The sequence below is a fragment of the Manacus vitellinus genome, unplaced genomic scaffold (assembly GCF_001715985.3).
Source record: "Manacus vitellinus isolate BGI_N305 unplaced genomic scaffold, ASM171598v3 scaffold_13_pilon, whole genome shotgun sequence".
NCBI lineage: Eukaryota > Metazoa > Chordata > Aves > Passeriformes > Pipridae > Manacus > Manacus vitellinus.
The window spans coordinates 8289341-8313911 of record NW_021938999.1 but is presented as its reverse complement, the minus strand read 5'-3'; the positions used below and the strand labels follow the sequence as shown (position 1 = coordinate 8313911).

The 24571-nt window shown below is 38.1% G+C and overlaps 1 protein-coding gene across 2 annotated transcripts in view; it reads left to right on the top strand.

Annotated features, from left to right (window-relative positions):
- Positions 1–16369: 16369 nt before the first annotated feature.
- The window catches only part of TBC1D22A (TBC1 domain family member 22A), a 155391-nt gene continuing 147189 nt past the window's right edge, over positions 16370–24571 (top strand). For both annotated transcript variants that reach the window (XM_018068010.1, XM_018068011.1), the window contains exons 1-4: positions 16370–16560; positions 18914–18970; positions 20661–21001; positions 21769–21948. In XM_018068010.1, the coding sequence (XP_017923499.1) occupies positions 16499–16560; positions 18914–18970; positions 20661–21001; positions 21769–21948 (640 nt within the window). In that variant the 5' untranslated portion in view covers positions 16370–16498. The remainder of the gene's footprint in view (positions 16561–18913; positions 18971–20660; positions 21002–21768; positions 21949–24571) is intronic.

Here is a 24571-nt window from a genome sequence, read left to right as displayed (position 1 = left end):
ACTCTACATTTAGAATAGCATTAAATGCCTAGGTTTGAGCAGCAGAATGTCATGCCTCACGTCTGATAACACTCTCTAGCAGGGAGACCTCAAGAGTTTTGTCACCTAAATCTCAAGATTAATGTCTCAGCCAAGGGAACTTTTAATTATTTATACACATTTTGTCCTCTACTAGAAGTGCAATCAGCATATCAAAGTGTGAGGTGCTAAGACTCCTTATATATCCATTATATGAGTCTTGAGAGGCTCCCCCTCATTTAGATGCCAGCTTCTTTCCCTGTTCAGAAATCTCCATTTTGCAGGTGGTTCAATACAGGTGGTTCAAGGAAAAGTGATAGGCACAAACTGGAAGACCTTTCAGTGGTATAGTCCACCATCAAGCTAGGAATGCTCCTGATAAGCACTGCAGCACTTGATTTGGTTTCCTTCCAAACAGAATCTGTTTCATGGGTACCACAACTGTCCTCAGAACTGAACTAAAAGGCACTAACTGGAGATGATCAAGGTATTTGCTCCAAAACTGCATTATGCTCTGAACCCCATTGCTCAAGTAGACTTCGTTATACTTCACATTCAAAACTTAGATTTGGCCCAGGTCCACAAGGCCGGACCATTTATCTAGTTTTGTCAGCTTCACTTCTTGGTGCAATAGTTTCCATGGTTTAGAAAACATTATCTTTTTTAAAAATGCACCTCTCCTGCCTTTACTTGCCTTTGTATGTCACTTAAGGCTCCAAATCTTCATGGGTACCTGGAAAAAAAAGGGTTGGGAAAAATCAGAGTTGATGGACATGGATCTTCCATAATTTCATGCGTTTTCAGTTCCTGATACAGTTCAAGTATTCAAAAACCCAAACGGTTTTCAAGAAAAGTGATGGTTGAATTATAATGACCTTAAGCTGATATCTCAGTAACCTTAAAAGACAGAAGCTAACGTAGAAATCTCTTGTTAACCACCAAATTAAAATATCCCGGTTTGAAACAGTTTCATAATGGTGAAGTTATTATCAGGCTTAAGTAAATCTTGTATTTGCCCATCTGGAATTGAATCTAGAGACACCCTCTAAAGCATCAGTGTTTGGCTGTGTAACTTTCCTCATTATTTGTTCTTCCCAATCTACCAATAATACAACGCATACTGCTTATTTGGCTGCTTCTAAAAACGATCTTCTACCACACTTTATATAAATAGTATAGACTCTCTGATTCCTTTTGTTGCCAGTGTATTTTGGTGCTGAAAAAATCTCCAGGAGCAGTTAATTAGGGGTGAGATAAGAAAGGGTTTATTCTGCCAAGACAAGATGTTACAGGACGCGTGCGCAGGCCGTGCCTGAGAGGTTACATTTTATAATGCCATCCATCCAATCCCAGATGTGTCCACCCTGTGGCCTTTCCTCTGGTCCGCCCTGGGTCTGCCCCCTTAAAATGAGTCTGGGGTGCATTTTGGGACCCCTCCTTCCTCCCATCTTGAGCATCATCAGAGCACAAAGGGTACATAGTTACCTAATTTCTGACCTATTCTGTGGTTTAGGCCCAGATATGCTGTTCTGTCAACTGTCTAGGCCTTGCCTTGACAAAAGACTAAACATTTCTATTAGATTTGGGGCTATGAGTGATATAGGAAGGATAGAATGGGGTAAGAGGGTTAAGGAATGTATAAACAAGGGTGCTAGAGAGAGGGAAAGGAACAAGGTACAAGGGGGGGGGAAGGTTGCTGCTTTTAAAACTTACTTATAAAACTTAAAATTCTTACAAATATTAGAAAAATAAAAAAAAACATTAGGGGCTTAAGGCATCACTTTCATAGCTATTTTTTATTGAAAGATTTAATGGACAGGTAGTGAAATGGCAGTTCTGTGAAATCAGAATCATGTTCATCATTATCACAGTCTCGGAGTCAAAGATGTTGCTGTAAGGGGGTAAGTGTTACCACACTAACATCTATAGCTACTTTTAACCCCGTGCAGACGACTCCTGTTTTCGGTTTAGGAATACAGAAGCACTAGCTGCCAGAGCATTTTCAGTCAAAGATGCTTCTAGGGTATCATACCATCCATCCTCCTTTTCACATGCTCCAGCTGACTGCATGGGAAGCACTTGGTCATTTCTGTATAGTCTATCCAAACCACACCTACTACCCAGTGCTGCTGGGACATCATTATTAACGACTCAATAAACATTCAATTGATCCAGCTAAACTTTAAAAGGTATCATATTATTTCATTAACAGCAGGCACACAGAATTTTCTATTGATCAGAAATCTATGTGTAAATGCATTTTCTTCTCAAAATCTTGGACTCATACAGAAGCACGGTAAGCACAGAAGGGCTGTGTCTCTTTGATTTGGTGAAGAAGCTATTTCATGCTGATGCAATTGCTAAACTGCTCTTGCAGTCAAGTTTCAACTTTATTTCTCCCAATTAATTTGGAAGGCATAATGCATTTTCCTTTTTAGTATGTAACCTTTTGTTTTTCTTGGAGTCATCAATATTTGAAAACTGATAGTAGAAGTAGAAAATCAGACTGTAAACTAATCATCTTGTTTAGAGCAGCCTACTAGTGAATGATCAAATCCTGCATGAGATTTTGGTGCATGGAATAGTTCAGGAGTAAATGCTGTTGATTGTTTTAGAGCAGCACATAGCACAAATGCACAAAATAATACACACAATGCAGTAAATCCCTAAGGTGGAATCTCATTTGCTGCTATTTGTTGTGAGGGAAATGATTGGCTTGGAATTTTGTTGACCTTTACAATGCCCAAGGGAAGCTCTCTCAAACAGCCAGGTCCTTCCATTGTGCTTCAAAATCAAGCTCATTTCTGGTTGGCCAAAAGCTTTCATCAAATCAATGGTTGTTCAACAGATTATAAGATTTTGCTCTTTGATGCAAAATGATGCAACTTTAAGAATAGTTTCAAGGCTTGTTGGAACATGTTTCAATTACAAAAACCTTCTTTATTACAATATTCTAGGACATTCCACATGAATGGGTTTTAATCATTATCCTTCTTTTCTCAGGCTGCAGTGAAATTGCCCTCTCATAATTGGGCACCAGTCTGAACTGCAGCAGTGCAGTTGCAATGAGAAGCCATGGGGATGCTTTGGCACCCATAATTATTTTAAACAAGTGTAGAAAGTGCTGGGCCTACTGACTCTGTAGTTTACAATCAACTTTTCTACCCTTCACCATGTGTTAACCCCTCTAATGCCCTGATTCCTGCTTAGAATAAACATACATTAGAAACACCAAATTGGTGAAAAATGAATGATAAGGAATGAAAGCAGTTTTTGCTCACACTTTATCAACAACTTTTTATTAATATGTATGAATTATATATTAATCAATAAGCAGTAAGCACTGTTTAAAGAGATCTAAGTCTGCCTCTTATGTAAAAAACACCCTAATTTTCAGTTACAGGTTTGTTTTCAGCCTGCTTTTGTAGGGCCACCTCAATAAAACCAGGAATATAAGGAATGTTTTTTTCGGAAAATTCTAATGTGAAAAAAACAATAATTCACAGGTTTAATATTAAAAAACATGGTAAAGAAAACAGAAGCATTGCACATCACTCAGTGCAGATCACTTTTATATTGAAGCCTTGGGAAGAAACTAATCATTGCTGTAAGTAGGCAGAACACAGCTGGGAGTGGCTGAATTGTGTTTGCAACCAAGGCAGACTGAGCAGCACTGTGCAAGGCAGCTCAGCTGGATTCCTGAGCAGTGAGAGGCTGCTAACCATCACAGCCTTTTAAAACACCACAGTAGTAAAAGCCCACCAAATGGCTGCAAGAAAGTGTTTGGTCTCAGGCCCAGTGGGAATTTCCTCAGATTTCAAATAGTGGGGGCCATATGCCAAGATCCCTGCAGCACTTCTTAGCTCGAAAGTAAACAGCTGAATGTATTTGGCACAGTTTTTACTATGGCTGCTCAAGCAGCTTTTTATGGGTTTGTATGGGCATGGTATCACAGCACTGGAATTAGGAAGAATTCTTTTTTAAATCAATATTCTTTTGCTAAATCTCTGGAAAGTGTGTAAAGGGAAGGTATGAACTGACAAAAAAACCACCTTAAAAATAGATAAAAAAACAAGCAGAAATTTTTACTCATCTCAAGCAGAAATCCCCATCCAATCATCCATCTATATATACACTAATGCTATTATCAAAGTTCTTGCTTTATGGTGAACTCGCCACCGGCTGCCGCCAGAGAGGAGCCCCAAAGAGAAGATACAAGGACTCCCTGAAACAACATCTCAGCCTTGGCCATATTGATCAACATAACTGGTCTACTCTGGCCTCCAATCGGGAGGCCTGGAGACACACCATCTATAACGCTGCTGATGCTTTTGAGAAAGCACGCAGGATCACTCTTGAGGAGAAAAGACAATGCAGAAAGAATCGTGCCTTGCAGAATATACCACCTAAGGAGTCTTTCTGCTGTGCCTTTTGCAACCGGACGTGCCTGTCTCGTATTGGCCTTTTTAGCCACCAGTGTGCTTGTAACAAATGTGGGTACAGCCCTTCCCAAATCTTCGTTTGTGAAGCCTAGCCATGATGATGATGATTATCAAAGTAAGTAGGTTCCAAAAATGCAGATTCACATTACCAGCCAAGTGGTCACGCTGGCATGAAAAAGGCCAGGTTCAAACGTCACACCAGAACTCTTTGATCTTCATCTGACTGACATCTGGACATGCTGCAAATGATGCTTGACTGGATCCTCAAGACTGAGATTACCACAACATTACAGTACTGAGCAGTATCAACACATCTACTCCAACAGCTGTTTTACTGGCAGACTCCAGGAAGACCTCTTACCATAATCACTTAATGAGATATTAATACCAACCTCAGAGGAAACTGCTTGCTCTTTCTCAGAGAGGTATTATCAGTAAATGCCGAACTCTGTTTACTGTGGTGTACAGGATGGAAATGCTGGTGGCAAGAAAAGCATTCCCTGAATCCCCCTCTGGAAGTGGTAAGACAATCCTGATCTACGTGCTTCCCTTGACAGGAAATATTGAACATTTAAAGGCCAATACTTGGTCAACAGAAAACTGAAACCAAGACAGTGGGCTTTGATGATACTTTTATATGAGGAATACTAAGACAAATTTTTATTTTTGCCTGCTTGAATGAGAAAAACCATTGATCCTGTATAAAATGGTAGTGAGAGCTGCTTACACAATAATGATACAAGTTCAGTTTGTTATGTAATAGAGGACAGATGAAGTAGAAATTTCTAACAGAAAGGACCAAGTCGTAAAGAATAGTCCTCTCAAAAGCACACAAAGCTCTTCTTTCTTGTGGATGTTATAAAAGTTCTCAGATTATTTCTGAGAAAAATGTCTTTCTTCAAGGTTACAGCCCTTAGAATTCATAATATCTGTATCTAGGCTCTTTATAAAAGTCAGGTTTTCTCAGAGCAGCATGAAACCTTACCACCTAGGTTCAGTTCTCCCAGGTATTGTATATGTGGATTCTGAGGCCTACCCGCCAGAGAAAAATCAATAACAATGCAGGTTGGATGAGCAGGTGGCAACAGAAAAAAAGACCGCGTGAAAGAATAAACATTCAGAGAACCACAGATGCCTATTGCTGGCTGATTTCTCCAGGACTCCTAGGTTTACAATAGATCTCTCTGATATTGATCGTTTTTCCTTGGTATCAAAGAGATGAACAATCCCACTGAAGTTTGCAGGAGCTGATGGATGCTGTGAAAGGCTTTCCACAAGAGCACTGATAAAGTTCCTTGCCTATTTCTTCTGCCAGAGGAAAAGATAATATGGATTCACTGTTGAAAGAAACAAAAGAGCAAACAAACACTGAGCAATTCTTTTAAGGTAAAATAAGTATTCTGGCTGCTCATGCCTTGCAGATGCAGAGAATCACATTGTTTCTGTACAAAAAGCAGGTTCTGCATTGGTTAGGTTTGAAGAAAATGAGCAATGTTTTTGTCAATAATTCTGAAGCTCTTACAAGCCCGATGTTAAAATCAGTGTTTTGGTGGTACTATATATCAGCTAAATGGAGCTAGAATGGAAACGAATTCTTCAAGATTTTCAGCACCTCAGAACACAAAGAAGAACATGGGAGCATTTTTGACAAATTGGGCCTGAACAAGTACGATAGAAGTGAGGAGACATTGTTAAACATGCTTTCTGTCAAGGCAAATATATCTGTTTACTCTGATAACACCAATGAGCATCTTCTCTCTGTTAAACAACTCAAATTCATTCAAAACTGCACTAGGTACTGAGTTTCTATCAACCTTAGTATAAACAGACAATGTAAAAAGCGAAAAGATGTTGAGTTCTCCTTTTTTCCCTCTTCCGTATTTCTTAAGGTTACTGGAGTCATTATATATCTTCAATATAAAAAGAAAAGGCCTTCACAAAATAATTCTTTGTCTTTGGTCATCTAAAGCCTCAAACTGGGTTATTTGGGACTTGAGCCAACAGAATGATTAAATGAGTCAAGAGCAGGGTTAAAGGATGCTGCAATGTCTAGCAAGGTAGTGTTTTCCCCTCAAATGACAGGAGGTCATAGGAAGCCACAAGACTACCATATCCCCTTTTAGCTAAAGCCATCTCTGACTGCATGAAGAGGATGCAAAAAGATTGCAAAAAGATTACAAAAAGGTTTTTAATCCATTTCACTAACCAGTTACATAATCCTTGATTATTTTATACTAGTGATATTATCCAAAACAATACTGGTATGGCAATCTGAGCAACACTAATCTCTTCCAAGGTTTGTTTCTCAGAAGAGAGCTGAGCTTTTTTCAGCAGAGAGCCCTTTAGCTCTAGATGTCCTTTCACCACAAACTGACCCAGAGTCATGCAGCTCTGGTTTCTCTCAGCTGGAGGTACTGAGGCAAACTTAGTTGTCAGCACTGGCACAGCAGCCTGGCCGGGAAGCCAGCCTGGGGGCAGGTGGAAGGACTGCAGAATAGTATCCTTTCAAAGTCAAGCACCTGGGGGGTGTCCACCCCTTGCACCCTGTGCAGTGAAGTGCTGCCAGGTCTGTGCAGTCATACAGACCCCAGGGTAGACTTGTCTGGTGTCAGCAGCAGGAAAAAAGCTAAAACTTTTTCCTCTCTTTCCCACTGAATTAATTGTTGGTATGTGAAGTAGTTCCTTCACAAAGAGAGTATACTGTTGAAATGGCTGAAAGGGTGAAGCTTAAAAATGCAGAAGGTGCATTTTTTCTTATTATCTGAAGTTGGCAGACATATATTTACAGATGAATCAACTCAGTTTCCTGGGCAGAGAGACGAATCAAGTCCCTAGAGCTTCATACCATGAGAGATGCTTTGGAAAGTGTTCCAAGTAGTCCTTTATCAAATAAAAATGAAGTCTTGAGTCAGCAGCTCCTCATCAGATTATTGATCCTTTCCTGGCATAACAACATCTTGTTTAGATGATGACATAATGTTTCCAGTAGAGCCAAGGACACCTCAGCCTCTTTCCAGACATGCTTGAACACACTGAAAAGTGCAACGAGATGCAGAGTGCTGATGAATAGTTCTACGCCTTCAAGAAAGGAGAACTTGAATGCAAACAAGGATTGATTAAAATATATGTTTCTTTCACATTTTGAGGTGGATGAAAAGAAAAGCACATAAGTTTCAAGCTTTGACCTGGCTTATAAATACAACAGAAGATTTCCCAAGCTAAGCTAGATACTGAAAGTTTACCAAACAACAAAGGTGCTATGGAAAGCATCATGGCTAAACTCAAAGCCTTCTCCTAGATCCATAATTTCTAAGCACTAGATGAAAACTGACTGGTATTTCTCTGTCATAATAGTTTTCTCATTAATTTTACTGGTTTTCAACATACTGCAAACTATTAGCAATGAAAGAAATTGGATATTTTCTTGTATTGTGCTGTGTGTAAGAGAGGGAAAATTGGGATATCATAAAAAACGCATGTAGCTGCTGCTGTGGTGATTTATCCCTTTGCTACTCCCATAAGTTCACACTTTAGCTGGATAATTATTTAAGAGCTCTGAAGAAATTGCCTGTTACTTTTTCTCAAGGAAAAGGCCCTGATACAAGCCCCCCTTCCATGAGCCATGTTGCAGAAGGCTCCAACTCTCCTGCCCTCTCAGTGAAGAGAGACAGAACATACCTCCAGACAGCAGTTTAGATCTTAGCTGGACTAAAGACTATGCTGAGATGGCCTCCTTTCTTCATTACACAAACATAGGAAAGCTCATTTTTAGACTTTTGACACAGCAATTTAAATAAATTTGTTCCATTAAATTTCCTTTGCCGCCAACATGAAAAGTCCACTATTCTTGCCGAGACTCAAAAAAAAATCACATTTTAATTTGATTTCTATATGAGATTAAGCATCTGTATCTAATGTGCATTCATATATATACATATGCCACGTCTAAAACAATGTAATATTGTTGAGAGTTTAAGTAGTACAAGCCAAAGAGAATTGAGTAATAGTAATAATAAATTCAAAAGGGAATAGCTTTGAGAGCAATTCATAGGTTGTGCAGCCCATAGGGCTGCTATGATCATCTCCTCTAATTTTCTGCACAAGGAACATAGATTTTTCACACAGTAAAAACCTCAATCAAGATCAGTGAATTGTAGCTAAAGCACAACACAGTTTTCAACAATATATCCACTTTTTCTAGTATTAATTTCCAATCACTAAATCATGTTATGGCTCTGCTACCTTCTGTAGTAGTGATTGCCATTATAATTACTTGCAACTCTTAATTTTTGTCACGGGTGATTTTTAATTTTTAAAGCATTATTAAGAATGTTGGCTAGCATTATCTGAGAACTGGTATAAACAGAAGGGTATCATATACAAATTTATATAAATCATAGACAACAAAGACAGTATGGGATCAGACAGACATGAATAATATTAATAATTATATTATTATTAATGTGCAAGCAAGAATCCAGTTTGAAATGAGCTATGAATTTGAAATTTTTGTCCTCCAGTACTTACAAAATTTTATTTTTCAATATTACAGAAATTTTTTCTTTAAGGGCATTTAAAAAAATATACAAAGGTTTGTCTGGTAGAAATCTATCTGTTCTTCCCTTGGATACATTAGTTAGTCTAGTGTAAGAGACAACCTTCTTGAGCAAGTCTTTCCTCTCACAAAACAAAGCCAAAAAGGAGAAAACACATAAGTTTTCAAACTTCATTAGTATTTCAAAATTGTCCCTGTTCTGCAGCCTGTGGCTGATTTTCAGAGTTAGAGAGATTTTTGAAAAATGACACATATAATGGATTTATTTCCTCTGGCTACTTGTGAAATCTTATTTTAATGACCATGCATACTAGAATTATTACCACTATACTTCAGGATTTCAGTAGAAGAGATTAATCCTTTGAGCTCTTTCTATTTAAAATGGCTTTAACTTCTGAGGAGCTGCTTGTGATTGCCTTATCATTTTTTCTTCAAAACTCAGAGATTCTCTGGTTGTTTTACATCAGTATTCTCAGTTCATTCCTTGCACTAAGATTGCCAGTCTTGAAACAACTGTCAAGACCATTCAAGCAAAATTGCAAATTTTCATTTCAAGGTTTAGAAGCTAAGCTGTTCTTTCTTTCATTACTTTATAATATGATGCTACATGCTGTGTTATATGGGAAAGTGATATGAATAGTGAAATACTTAATTCTCACTTTTTAGTCTGAGTTTTCTTTTTTCCCCCTAGCTGAAAACTTTGTACTACTCCTACCCATTTCTCAAAAGTAACAAGGTCTAAAAAGAACTGCAGGTTTTGATTATTTTTCCATTTCCATAAGCATTCTTAAATATGGGAAAACATTTATCATCTTCAGCTAATGAGTACTTTGTAAATCCAATTCACTAACAGGATATACCTCTTGGACAAGGAGCAGCAACACTTAAAAGCAAATGTAAAAAATACTTTGTTACCTTTATCATGTATTTTCACCCCAATATCAGGAGTTACTCCCATTTTCTTTGCACAATAATTTTTCTTATGTCTCTTTCACAAAGCTCTCAGCCTCTCTGTTGCTAAATCCTTAACCTTCCCAACACTCTCACTAGTAAAATGGGCAGCTCAGCCAACATTACCCCAGGAGCACTCAGTAACTCTTTTCCACTGAAAGTCATGCTGGAAAGATTCTGTTACTAGGACTCCCACTGCAATATCTTCATTATACTTGTTTCTCATGTTTACATTTGCTCTCATTCAAACAAAAGCATAAACAAATGACAAAAACAGCAATAAAAATTCAATAATGGGCAATTAATGAGACCTGATATAGACTTAGCTCTTAAGCAGCAAACTCTCAGAAAAAGAAAACGTGACTTTGATACAATTCACTTTGACTTGAAGAATAATAATAACTACAATGTATTATACTGAAGATATTTCTGGAAATTATATCTATGCAACACACTGCAAGGGCAGCTGTAAATTTATATTCTATCCTGTATTTTTCATTCATCTTACAATTCCTGAACTCACTGTACCACTAATCCTCTTCTACAGAAATTGTATTAATAGGATTTCAATGTTGAAAATATGTGGAACACTAAGAAAGAAGTGAACAAGACTTTTTTCAGTTCAAGTGTACATTTCCACTGCTATGCAGAGAAACTGAAATGGATTAAAAAGCAAACGGGGAAACTTATTTACCTTCTAATATACATTTGGATGGAAGAGAAATTAATTGAAAGATAAATGGGGTTGAATAGCATAGTAAAGGCTTTGCTATCCTCAAGAAACACCAACAAAAAACAATCCCTTAAATAGATACAAATGACATGAAAATGCATTAACAGTGGCTTTGAGGCATGAAAAGAGATGTCAGTAGACTTGGATACAGAGATCCAAGGAAAAACAATGAAAGCACTCGTGATGAAGCTGGATAGTCAAAGGTAAGACTAAAGAAAAAAGCCAAGCCCCAAAACCCAATAACCAAACCCTGCAGCAGTCAGTCATCAATATTATGAGAGAACAAATGTATGCTCTCAAGATAAACTGTAGGTGGCAATTAACACAAAGCTTGATGCGTTCTAACACCTGAAAATATCCACTGAAGATAATCTATTGCAATTTCTCTGTATCATCATGTCTCCATTCTTCTTACCTACACGGGAAGAGTTAAAGATTCACTTCTAAATAGCATTTTTGACCGAAAAAAGGAAGAGGCCAAGGACATGATCGATGCTAGTGGCATGCCAAATGTAATGTCTCCATGCTGAATACATCTTCTGAGAACAGTGGATCAAACAGGAGAAGAAACATCCAGAGAATGAACTAAAATAATGAAAAAACAAATAATTTTGAGAAATACTTCTCTCTCTGTCTGGTGTTTTTAATGAAATTTGAGGTTAAGTTGTCCATTAAAATAAAAATGACCAAAACTGAGTGGTTGAACCAAAGCACCTAAATTTGCTGTAGAATTCTTCCTTAGAGTTACAAGACACTTTGTTTCAGGTACTTTCTTGAAAAAAATTAAATAATACAAACTGTGAAAAAAAGAAAAAAAGGTGAGGCACATAGCAAGATGACTACGGCTGTTTTAAACAGAAACCTAAAGGATCTGAGAGTCCTACTCACTCTCATATTACATGCCCAAAACTAGTTTTGCACTCCAGTCCATTACAGATGATATTTCTTAAAAAAAAAAAAAAAGACAACTTGTAGATTCAGAAAAGCTCCAGACATCCATCTTTTACATTTTGCCCTATTCCATGTCCAATTTTTAGATAAAGCAATAGCTTTGCTATTTGTTGTGACTTCCCCCCCCCAAAAAAAAAGAAAAAAAAAGTGGTTCTGTGTCTGTTCCAAGAAGCTGCCTACTCCTAGTGACCTTAGAAAACTGGTATTGCCTATTTCCTCATCAAGCTGCAGTACCAAGCAGGTTTTCTGGCATCTTTAAAATTCTCCCAGTATCTCAAGGTCTTTTAGCTTCAGGAAATATAAACCAATGCTCCAGTGATTTTGCTTTTCACCTTGCTCTGATAGCAAGTTGAATGTGAAATTCAGAAACTCATATGAGTTATATCAGTTAAAGAAAGGACGTTTCTATGTAACAATGAACAGAAGTGAATTATCATGGCTCAGAGCCAAAAAAGCATTGATTTATTTCTGTTAGTGTTTGAAGTTTTGTCATGCTGTAATGCTATGTTTAAACCTTCACTGTATGTACAGGAAGGTGGAATTTCAAAGAACTAGAAATATGTTTGAAAGAGGATCTGTTGCTTTTGCCAGCTTCCCTGTCTTCTACCCAGTACTTCCATTTACAAAGCGTCCTTCCTTCTCTGAGTCATTTAAGCCTTAACTACATATTGCATCAGACTCCTGGAAAAAGCATTTCCATACACTGGTCTGCTGGTGAACAATCACTTCTTGGACAAGGATTGCTGTTCCAGACTACGCCCAACAGACCATGTCAGTTGCTGTGTTGACAAAGACAAAAATAAAACTAAAGACCTTCACCTAAAATGCATGAAATGTAAACATGAGCACTGCCACTAATATCTTAGTGATTGAAAACTTTTGAAAACTACCCACATTTATCAGTCTTCTAGAAGAAGAAACAAGACAAAGACATTTACTCAAACCCAGCACATATTTATCTATTTACTTATTTCTTTCTCTGTGTCACAGCCTTCTTTTACTGATATTGAATACAGAGTGTGAGTGTGCATGATTTCATACATGTGCACTACCACTGTAAATGTATTTTGGCAATCTGCTTTTATTTTCAAAATCTTTTTCAATTCATGTGTAATAGGAAGGGCCACTTACAGAGAAAAAGCTACAAAATGCTATGATGATGCCTTATCTTCAATGATGACTCTTCCTGGCCATTACTCTCTAATGTTGATTCCTTCTCTCTTTTTTCCTCTCCAATTTTGTGGAGAAAAATTGCACTATCCTGAAAGAGGTCTTGTTACTATGTGATTTTCTGGACCGTGTCTAACATCTTTGAATCCAGCTATACCTATCTCTCTTCTTTAACATCCCTTTGCACTTTCTTCCATGGTTCTATGTGATTGCTTACCCCATTTATCTTATCCTGCCTCATACCTTTTTGTCCAAGAACAAAGTACTGCACACTCTGGGATTGTTTTCTACCCAAGATAAATAAATGTTGTCTTCCTCCCTCTGATTCTACCAGAGTTCTGATTTTGGGTTAGGTTGCAACTTCACTCCATTTGCTCAGTTTTACTTTAAAGAACTGTTTCTTCTGTGACATTACAATAAAGTACATGGATAAAATAGCTTAGTAGAAAGGCATGACCATGGACCAGACAGAAACAGTGACCAGCCACTGTAGGAAGCCTTGTGTGCTACTTTCAGAATCACTTCCACTAGTTTGTTAAGGTGATAAAACTGTGCAGAAAATAATGCTTCAACATAGAAGTCTCATTTGAATTAACTTTTTTTCCCTTATTGATTAAAGCAAACAAAAAAATTGCATTTAGAGAAATGTGGCCTTGTCAGTTTGTAGGGTGAGTTTAAACCCCCCTTCACAGCTGCATCTATGTTGCAGTGTGTTGCTGACACAGCAGTGCAAGGATAAGCAGGAAAAAGCACTCCCCAGCTTACACAACTTTATCAGCAAATCCTCCTGGTCTGAGTGCAGCTAAGTTAGCAGGGGAGTGCTGTTGTCAGCTTAGTTACTTATGTTTAGCATCAATCCATACTTTCTCATCTATCATCAGAAAGAGTTCTTTTCCCAAAATGCACTGTACCTGCACAGAAAAGTCTACCTGTGTAACCACACCAGCACAGCTGTACCAGCAGAAGCTTTTCAGAACAGAGCTGAAAAGCAAATTGGTACCTGTCCACACAGCCCACCAGTTATGACACTAAACAAACATCTCAGTGTCTACTTTGTTCAAAACATTTCTAGTGCAAGCTACAACACTCCTACTTCTGATCAGTCAAGAGCATGGCTACATTTGTACATTTTAGAACATACAGAAAATTCCTGAGCATCTTCAATAATATTTACCAACTGTGCACAGTTACTTGATTCTGCAAAATGGTCAAGAAAAAAAAACAAAGGAGAGGAAAAAGGAAAAAAAAAGTTAAAAAAAGGGAGAAAAGAAAAAAAGAAAGATGTCCACAAACCTCTCTGTAGCTCAATACATTATTTGACCATACTAGCAACAGACCTCCTCCTAACTATAAATTCTTGCATACAAACAGCATGAAGCAGAACAAATACTACAGCAGACATTTTAATATTTCTTATTGCTCTGAAATAACAAAAATTCCCATACAAGTGGTAACTGAAAAATTACTGCCCTCTGAGCAAGGTAGAGCTTAGTTGATACAGTTGTGCAGACTTTGAAATAGCTGATCTGGGTGTTTGGATGCTCTTGAAGACTGTGCTCATCGGCTGCAGTGAGTCCCAGCAGTGACTGCAGCGTTGTTGTGCTCCTTGAGAGCACCTGGACTCTGGCAGATCTCCTTCTCAAACAGGAGTGGAACAGTGGAACCTGTACACAGCCTCAGCTGCCCACGTCACATATCCATAAGCAGAAAAGTTAAGCAGGAACACTGCTAAAATACATGTTCAGACCACATTCTCCTTCCAAGTACTGTATTGCTTCTTGTGATACTATTTTGTAAGCCCTCTTCAAGGACACACTCTTTGTGGTCTCAGATCACCTTGAGTTATGGGCATAAACAATTGTACCCAACTTACACGATGAGGTCTTGAAAGGTTCCTCTCTCCAAATCCTTTGCATTTCCAGAACCTTGGCAACACAGGTTTGTGTAAGAGATAAAATAAAACATGGGGTAAGGAGAAAATATAAAAGTTAATGGAAAGGGAATGGAAACAGTGTCCTTGCCTATTAGAAAGTAAACAGCAGAGAGCCCAGTCCAGCTCTATGTGACCAGCCCACGGGTCTAAACTGGCAGCAGCCCTCCACAGTAGCAGACAAATGCCCTTGCACACAAGAGTAGCTCCATTTGCAGCTCAGACTTATTCACATGAACAACCAATGCAACAGTTAGCTGCTTCCAGTACAAAATTCTGCAACACAATAAAAGCTTAAACACAAGGTAATATACACTGAATATAATGAAAACTTAATAATGAAGTTAAGGTTGTACTTATCTGATTACATAACTCAATAAAACCTCCTCTGCTAAAATGAAGTTCCACGTGGCTGCACCAGACTGACACAAAAGTTAAATGGCATCACTTCAGAATCCAGGTCAACTGTCACAAGGATGACAGATGGCTGGGGCTGTCTAGACTTAATCTAACTACATTTTCCTTTGACAAATATCAACAATGAACAAATGGGAAGAACTGAAACACAGTTTTAACATCCGTATTAATACTACTGGTAGAATGTCACAACTGAAAGTACCTCATTCTAACGGCAGCAGGCCTAATTTAAATTTATCTTGCTACGACCAAGCAAAGTTCCACTCACGATTTTGCAGATTCCACTTCACTTTAGCTAATAGACATAGATCATATTACATTTATGTTTCTTGTGTATTTCTTAAATGCTGATAAAACCCGAGGTTCAGAATTTTAAGAGGGATCCTATTTAAAGGACACAAATAGATGATACTACCCATAGCATATTTATCTATAAGTATCATTGAAATTACAGCTTTCACCTGTGGACTGTGATCTAGAAAGATCTATGAGACATTTTATTTTTTTCAGTTCTTAGAAGTAAAAATCCCAAAAGTAAATCCCAAAGAGAACAGAAAACCCCTGTAACTCAGCACTGTTTTCTCAGGAGCCATACTCCAAAGAACAACATTAACCCACACCTATTTTGTTGGCAGAAGTGATGTATCCTTGGACCAGAATTGCTGAGAAATCTACAGACAAATAAACCCTCTGAGCCTCGTATCATCCCAAAGCCATAAATGAAGTGGGTACAATGATTGGAGAACTTTAAAACAGAGAAAGGTTAAAGCCACCACCCAGTAACTGGCTCAATAATTGGAAATAATTGTAAAAGGTAAAGTGGAAAAAAAATATGATGGATTTTGTTATAAACTGATGTCTTCCATTAAAGTTTCCTTCTACGGACGTAGCGAGTTTTGCATTTCTTTGTAAGGAGTACGCTGAAGAATTAGTCTGTATGGTTCAATCGAAAAGGATTAAAGTCCAAAAACATTCATACTCAGAATGCCACGAAGTTAAACCTGACTCGCGGGAACGCTTTGGAACCACGGGAACCGCGCGGGGGAACGTACGAGCCGGGGACTGGAGCCGGGCCGGGGCCGCCACCGCCCGCCCCCCGCGCTCCTTCGCTACGATTGGCCCGGCCGGACCCACCCGGCAGCAATCTCACTTCTGATTGGATTAAACTTCCCGGCCGCTCCGGGGGGCGAATGAGGAGCAGCGTTGTTTTCGCGTGCCAAGATGGCGGCGCTCAGTGCCGCTCCCGTGGAAGGCCATGGCGGGGAGTGAAGCCTGAGGCAGCGGGGCCGGGTCGGGGCCGCGGGCGCGGACGGGGATGAGGTGACGCCGCCATGGCGAGCGACGGGGGCAGGAAGCAGTTCTGGAAGCGGAGCGGCGCGAAGGTGCCGGGCAGGTAAGCGGCGCCGCGGGAAGATCGGGGCCCAGGACGGCGGTGCCGGGCCGCGGGGGGCGGCGCTGCCCGGCCTCGGCAGTCCGGCATCGCTGCCTCCACAACACCGCGTTCTTGCTGCCCAGTTCAGCGGGACCCCGCAGTGTGTCCCCCCTGCACGGACCGTGTGCGGTCGGTCCCTGCTCGAACGCGGTGCCTTGTGAGCTCCTCTCCCGGAGCCTCCCGGCGCGGGCACCCCCGGGGGCCCGGGGGAGATGCTGGTGGTCTCAGTAAGGGTTAGTTATAACTTATATCAGAAATTGCTAACTAATTATCTGAATGTGCGCTCCTAGCCTGACATCGTGGTTAAAAGAGTCAGCGTGATTCTGGGAGTTGGTTCGCCGGGAGATTTTGAGTGGGAGAATGTGTTTGGCTTTCGGCAGCGGTGCAAGTCAGGATATTTTGAAACTTGATACAAGTTTTGGTGTTTTTTAAATGCTTTGCAGGAAACTGGATTTTATGGGCATAGAGAGTTTCTCGACTTTCTTCCTGAAGTGTGAGCAGCAGGCCAGTCGTTGTGTCGTTGCAAAGAACTAAAAGACACATTCTCTCATTCAAAGTTTTCCAGGGCATGCACCCCTAAAGTCTTCTGAACTCTCTTGACCATTGTATCAGGCTGGGAATGTATGTTCAGATGATAGTTTAGTGATAACATTCTCTGCTCTTATCCCTAAACTATTCTCACAGTACAGTTTTTTATGTTCTTTTTTGTGAGAATGGAGTGTATTTGTGGTTCCCTGCACTTCGTACCATTTACTTGAATTCAACAACGCTGTCCTGCTCATCATTTACCTTCCTATGTTTTCAGTGACCCTGACTGGGAGTGGCTTTGTTTCTCTAGTTATAAACTAACTTTTTCAGTCCAACGTTGCTGTTCCTCTAAACCTTTTACTTTGTAACTTTGCTGAGTCCCTTGAGGGTAAAACATTTTTGACTCTTCTCCATTGCGCGGTGTTTATGAATAGTTGCAGTTAATTTGCAGGCAACTGTAGGCGTGTGGCAAAACAAGGACACTGGGGAGAATGTGCTTTTGATTTTTCTTTCTTTTGTTTTTTTTATGGCATGGAGAGGATTGTTGTTGCTTTATATTTGTTTAATTTCCATTGTGGGTATTGATGGAGCAGTGTAAGGAAAAGGCAGATTCTGTGTGGAAGTGGACAGTGACACTTGAGCCTCATGTGAAGGTAGAGCAAGTAGCACAGAGACTTGACTGTGGAGAGTATGGAATACAGTCATGTGGAAAGGCTGGTGGTGGACTAACTTTTTTTTCCCATGGAATCACATAAAAATCATCACAGTTTTTATAAACCACCAGTCTCAGTCACTGCCAGGGCTAATTTCACTAGTGTTAATGCTGCCCCTGTCCTGTGAGTCAAAGCCTTTCTTAAAGTTTGTTATGACTACAGTTTTTTTGACTTGGTTCTATCTCAGGTTTACAGTTTGGACTTATTTATATTTCTGGTCTGGAGATTGTTCTTTATTTGTCAGGAGACCATGTTTGTCTTCTTTTATGTGGTTTTTGGTACAGGTTTAGGTAGATGCTAATGTTGCATATGATTTGCTTCTCTTACAATCAGAGTTTTGTAGTAATAATTGCTATTATGAAGCCACATGTAAATCTTGATGCATTTTCTGTGGAGTATTTTAGTTAAAAGTGGTTTTATAGCTGATAATTGGGAGATTATGAACGTTTAGTTTGTAGGGAGTTTTGTCTTTCACACAGTAACATGCTGGTTTATAATGTTAGACACTGTAGTGAATAAATCTATCTTTGGAAGCCTATTTGTTTCAAAGTATTTTTTAATACCTCTATGGCTTTTGTTCTCTAACATGGCACCATTTGCATTTTCTTTGAATTTGTCATCCTTTTAGTAGTGGTTAAAAATTGTCTGTTTGGATTTTGGGTGACAAGGGTACACAGCAGATTAAATCTTTACAGATATTTCTTTGAGAATTAATTTTTTTTGCAAGAGACAAATGAAGAAATGATGAATCAGAGAAGAGAATTTTAAAGCAATGTATATTCTTATTGCAGAGTTAACTTATTTCTTGTTTTAAATCCTGGTCAGAAAAATAAGACAGACTAAGTTAGTTTAGCTCTCACAAAGAGCTCCTATTTGGCAAATCTGTGATTTTTTTTAAGTAACATTTTAGTATGCACATCAGTTGCAACCTCACTATTTTTGGTGGTATGTGGAATTCTTTGAAACAGAAAACTGTTGGAACATTTCAGTTCTGTTTATTATTTACTGTTTAATACACAGAAACCCTCCAAATATTTATTACTTTTGTGATAACTTTCTTTCTTTTCCTTTAGTATTCAACATGTGTATGGAGCTCAGCATCCACCTTTTGATCCATTATTGCATGGAACGTAAGTTAATTTATTATTTAAATATTCCAAGTATTTTGGATTTCCAGTTATTTTGTCACCTCTTTATTTTTTTTCCCTGTTGGCTATTAAGTTTGTTGTTAATCTTACTTTTTCAGTTTTAGTCATAATCTTGACTTCCCTGTTCTGACTTCTCTTTTGTGACTTCCTGATGCTTACCACATTGGGAGCAGCAAATCAGCTCTTCAGCTCTTAACTAATGCAGATTACCAACTTTTAGTATTTATTTGAAATGCCCTATACATGGGAAATTATAGTAAGGACAAAAAAAAGCATTATAAGGACAAATATTCATTTGGAAGAACCTTGTGCTTCTACTAGACTTTTTTTTAAGAGCTGTTTTAAAATGGTGCAAGAATTAAAAATTCTGGTTAATTTTCAGATAATACAAAGTTGAAGGAAGTTGAAATGTGTGATTTTGAGGGCTGAAGTAAAAGAAATGGGATTAATTCATTCAAAATACAGACTCGTAAAGAGAAGCAAAAACTAGAAGCTTATTGCTTGAAATGGCAGAATTGGAGAAAGACCTTGCTGTTTTAGACAGTGATGACAAGTTGGGCAAAAGAGTAAGTGTTATAGCACCTGTTAGGGAAGATATTCCCTGTAACATGTAATAGAAACTCTCTGACATTGTATGAGGACTCCGTGAGAGCTTTTTCTGAGTTGCAATTCTGCCTGCCTTATTGTACCAGAAAAAATAATAAACTAGCTCAGGTGGGAAGACAGGGATGGTCAGAAATATACTCAAGAACGGTATTGCCACAGTTCCATGCCATGTGTTCAGGATGACCCTGCTTGAGCAGGGAGGTTGGGCCAGATGACCCACTGTGGTCCCTTCCAACCTGACCCATTCTGTGAAAGCACAGTTAAGCTACTGGCAGTAACTTTTTTATTTTTTGAGAGCAGACTAAGAAACCTTCTGAATTTTATACTTTATTCACTGAATTCTGAAGGGAGATGTAATTTCTCTGCATTATTTTCAGTGAGAACAAGTGCCAGGTGAGGGAGTGATATTGGTTCATATCTCACACTGCACGTTGATAGAGGGACAAAAGATTAGGAGCTGATCAGGGTCCACTTAGACTAGTAAGTAGAGGAGATATCTTGCCTGTGGGAAGAGCAAAGTTCTGAAACAAATCCATGCTGGCATGCCTGAATGGGGAGGAATGATAGATTTAATAAGTTTAGGGTGAGACTTGATTTGTTTATGACAGTGGTTGTATTGCATGACTGCTTATGATGACTTAGGAGTAGACCATGACTTGATTATGGCTCCTGTGCTGTTATACAGCGGTTGCATTGAAAGGGATAAAACCTCTACAGAAATTTATGAAGCAAGAGCAGTGCAATGTGTCCTGTCTCTTTTGTAAACTATTCTAGTAGTATTCCTTTTATTTGACTTGGGGGTTGGTCTTATTTTTTTTTTTTTGTTTTCTTAGCACAAGGGAAGGAAAGATTTGTTCAGCTTCTATTCAAAGAGGAGTCAGTTTTTACAGCCTTTGTTCTCAGACTTCTTCAGCTGTGTGTTATCATGGATGGATGTAGCAGTAACATGAGTGGAGGGAGATAAATATTTTCTACCTATATAGTATCAAGTATGTATTTTGCTTTTTAGTCCTATCCATAGTTTCGTTACTAGTTTTCTAAATATTGTTTATTTGTTTTTGAACAGCTTGGTAAAACCAGGTTCAAAGCCTCCTACAACTCCAGTGAAACTGAAGAAAGTCAGCACCTTCCAAGAATTTGAAAGTAACACAAGTGATGCCTGGGATCTTGGGGATGATGATGATGAACTGTTAGCAATAGCTGCTGAAAACTTAAATACAGAAGTGGTCATGGAAACAGCTCACAAAGTAATTCAGAATCACAGCAAGCTACAAGAACAGCATAAATTTCAGGAAGAACATCTACAGGAAGAAAAACAAGAGGAATTTGCACAGCTGACTTCAGCTGCATGTGGTGATAATAGGCTTGTTAAATCAGTCAGTGAAGGTCATACAGCGAGTGCATCAGGTATATTAAAAAGTGAAAAAGATGTTGAAAGTTAAACGAAGACAGCTATAATATTTACGCTGTAAACCAATAGCCACTTCCCAACATTTTCTTAATACCACAGGAGAATACTGTTTATTAACATTGATTTGTCTGAGGGAGAGACTGCATGCCATACTAAACCGTAATGTATGTGTGTGAGAAGTGCATGTGTGAGGCAAGAATAATTAAACTTCCTTTGTTTTCAGCCTTAATAAATCTTCAGTTTTGGAAGGAACTTCCACTACTGAATGTATTTTATTGGTTGGATGCACCAAGATGTATGCAATTAATAGTAATGCTAATGTGAAAAATTCTTATTAAAGTAGTACCGTATAAAATATATTAAAAAATTGGAGAAAATCATGCATGTGGACTGGGAAATTCACTCTTGGGATCTGGTCTGTGGCTTATGTATAAGCTTTAAAGTAACCAATTGCAGTGATTTCTCAGTTTGTTTTTTTTCTCAATTTGTTTTTTTAAAGAATGGCAAGAGGAATATGAGCAGCTTTTGGTAACACAGACATTTTAGAAACCCATTAGCCTTGATGTTAGTACGATCTCTCATTGATGTGTTTTAATTGTGGAATGCTGCTTGAAAGAGGAATGCTACTTCTGCTATATCAAAGTAATTTGAAGTCCAAACTTATGCTGTACTTGAATTTGCATTTTTCAAAAACAGAATTCAAGTGATCAGTAGCCTTCTTACTAGCTGAGGCTAACTGCTAGCTGCTTCTTTTTCCCCTCAGATAATGCAAGTGAAAATTCTTCCATGCAGAGATCACAGTCACTTCCACAAACGTCCACACCTCCCTTGGTGAGTGGAATGGGAGACTACAACACCTCAGTTACTCCTGCATTAACTGAAAGAGAAGCATCCCGATTAGACAAATTTAAGCAGCTGCTTGCTGGCCCCAATACAGATCTTGGTGAGTGTTTCTTATAGGAGCTATGAAATACATCTGAATTGTTCTTAAGCTATAGAATTCTCCTGTTTGATGTGTTGTCTGTCTGACAGTTTGGTTAGGATCTAATCCTTTCAACATTTAGAATTGATCTGGCAAAAGAAAGATAGAATAAAATTGAAAACATCTAGTATTCACACTTTAATAAGTGATTTGTGTACATCCTTCTAATATGTAGGGTGTTCGATGGCTTCTTGTTCTTTCTCAAATTATTTCTTCCTACTAGACTAATCTCTGGAGAAAAAACCCCAAAGTGTAATTAGCTGTGTGTATTGTTAATACCTGATAATGGAACAGCATGGAGTGAAAGAGTGATCTTCATGCTTAGAAATAAATAGAAATGTGAGAGACGATGAGGCGTGTAAGTATTGCTGCTTCTCTACTCAGTGAGCATTCTTCATGTTCGCGGGCTGATACAGTAGTTCTGTGTCTCATCTGTGAGTGCTGACAACATGCTAATGTGAAAACAAATGTATTGTCAGATAACTTGACTGTTCCCTTTGTGCACTGGATTTTAGCTGCTGAATAGTCAATACAAGTGCTGAGAGGGTATCACAGAATCAAATGGCTTTGTATCCCAAGTGAAAATCTGGAGTAAGTAGAATTAGTGCACTGCATTTGGAGAACTTTGTGATTAGAAGGAGAAGTTTATGGCAAAATAATTAATACAGAAAATGTCTTTGAGGTAGACCATTCTGGAAGATATCTGCAGGATATCTACTACAGAAGGAAGTAGAAATTGCATGTTTGCAGGTCTTGAATTGGTGTCTCCTGCTCGGTAGTTGTCATGGTACTTCTCCAGTGTAATATAGTCCAAGTTGTGGCTTTTTTTTTTCTTTTTGTGCTGTGTCTTATTGTGAGACTGATGCTAGCAAAATACAACTGTGGAAATAATCTGAACTGGACGAGACTTAGCACTTCAGTGAGTTATAGGACATTCTTATGAAATGCAACTGTGAATAAAGTGAGGTGTTGAAACATTACATATTTTTCATAAACTCAAAAATGATAATCAAATATCACTTTTTCTCCCTTTGATCTAACAGATGTTATGAGTTATGTGACAGTGACTAAGATGAAAACTCATAGTTTTTAAGAATGTTATAATGGTAAAAATCTTTGTTACGTAAGGTTACAAAGTCAGAAGGCAGAGTTTAATTTAAAACTATCCATTTTGCTTGTACTGTCTAATTAGTTGGGAATGCTTTCCTGGTAAATCAGATTTATGGATTAAAGTAAAATAATTTTGCAAGAAAATTTTCACTCTTAGTAGGAGTGCAATCACCCTGCTGATGGCAAGTTGTTTAAACAGACTGGGTTTGTTTGTTTTTTTTCCCTATTGAACTTTTATAAATCTCACACTGAAATATAGGATATGAAATTTGAGTACATTTGCTTGATATTAAAATGTGAAAAATATTTAGTAAGCTCTCAGTATTATTTCCTGTACAAATCACTAAATAATGCCTTTTCTAGGTCTGTTTTTAGGAAGCTTGTTCTTTCTTTTGCTGTGCAAAGCAATCAGTACAGAATTTGAAGTTGTGTGAGTAGAATTTGAAACCTGGTTTTGATATTTTTGATGCAAATAACTTTACTTTTGTATCTGGAATATATCCAGTAGCCTGCATATATATATATGTGTATATATGTATATATATATATATGTATATATATAATGATTTTTCTTAGTGAAAGAAATAAATTTTATTGATGGCATGCGAACTCTTGAATATGAAGCTATTAGGAGTAGATCATATATGATAGTAGTGCTTGGACTACAATATTGGTATATATTAGGGAAAGTGTCTATGCATGTATACATGCAAATATGTATATGCATTTTAAATGTATGCATTTTTGGAAGATGCTTAGTTTGGCTCTGTGCTACAATGAAGACTGTATTTAAGAAGAATTCTTGATTTATAATGACAACAGTAGACTGGGAAACTGTTGTGCATTATGTGTGGTGGTTTTTTCATTTCTTGTTGGAGTGTTTTTTATTTTTCCTGGTTTTCTTCAGAGCAATACTGAAAATGGACTAAGGTAGAACTAGGCAACAGGCTCCAAGCTAAAATTTGTACTGGATAATATGGGGTCAGATAGCTATTCTGTTGCAGCTGGCTTATTCTGTTTGTGTGTGTGTGATGTTGTGGTGTTCGTGGGTCTGTGTTGTGTTAGATCCAGAAAGAGTTGGGTTTTGTTTGTCATGATGAATTGAATTAGTAAGACTTGGAGATATTTTTGCAAATATTTCTGTTCATTTCTGCAAGTATTAGTATTTGTTTTGCTTAAAAGTAAGAGAAGTAAAATATTTCTTTTGTCTTCGTTTCCTTGATATAGTTTTGTATATTGTTGGAATAGATTATGTGACAAGTCCTTTCAAAGCAATATAAAATAAAGTTAATCTGTGGAACTGTAGCCATGTCATGCACATTTTCGACTCAAGACTTTTCACTTATTATAACGTAAGAAATCAGCTTTAACCATGAACTCAAAGTAATACAAATGACCTTGAAATCCGTTCAGTCCCATTTGAATAATCATTATCCTATAAAGACAGTGTAAAATACAATATTAGTCTTGTATG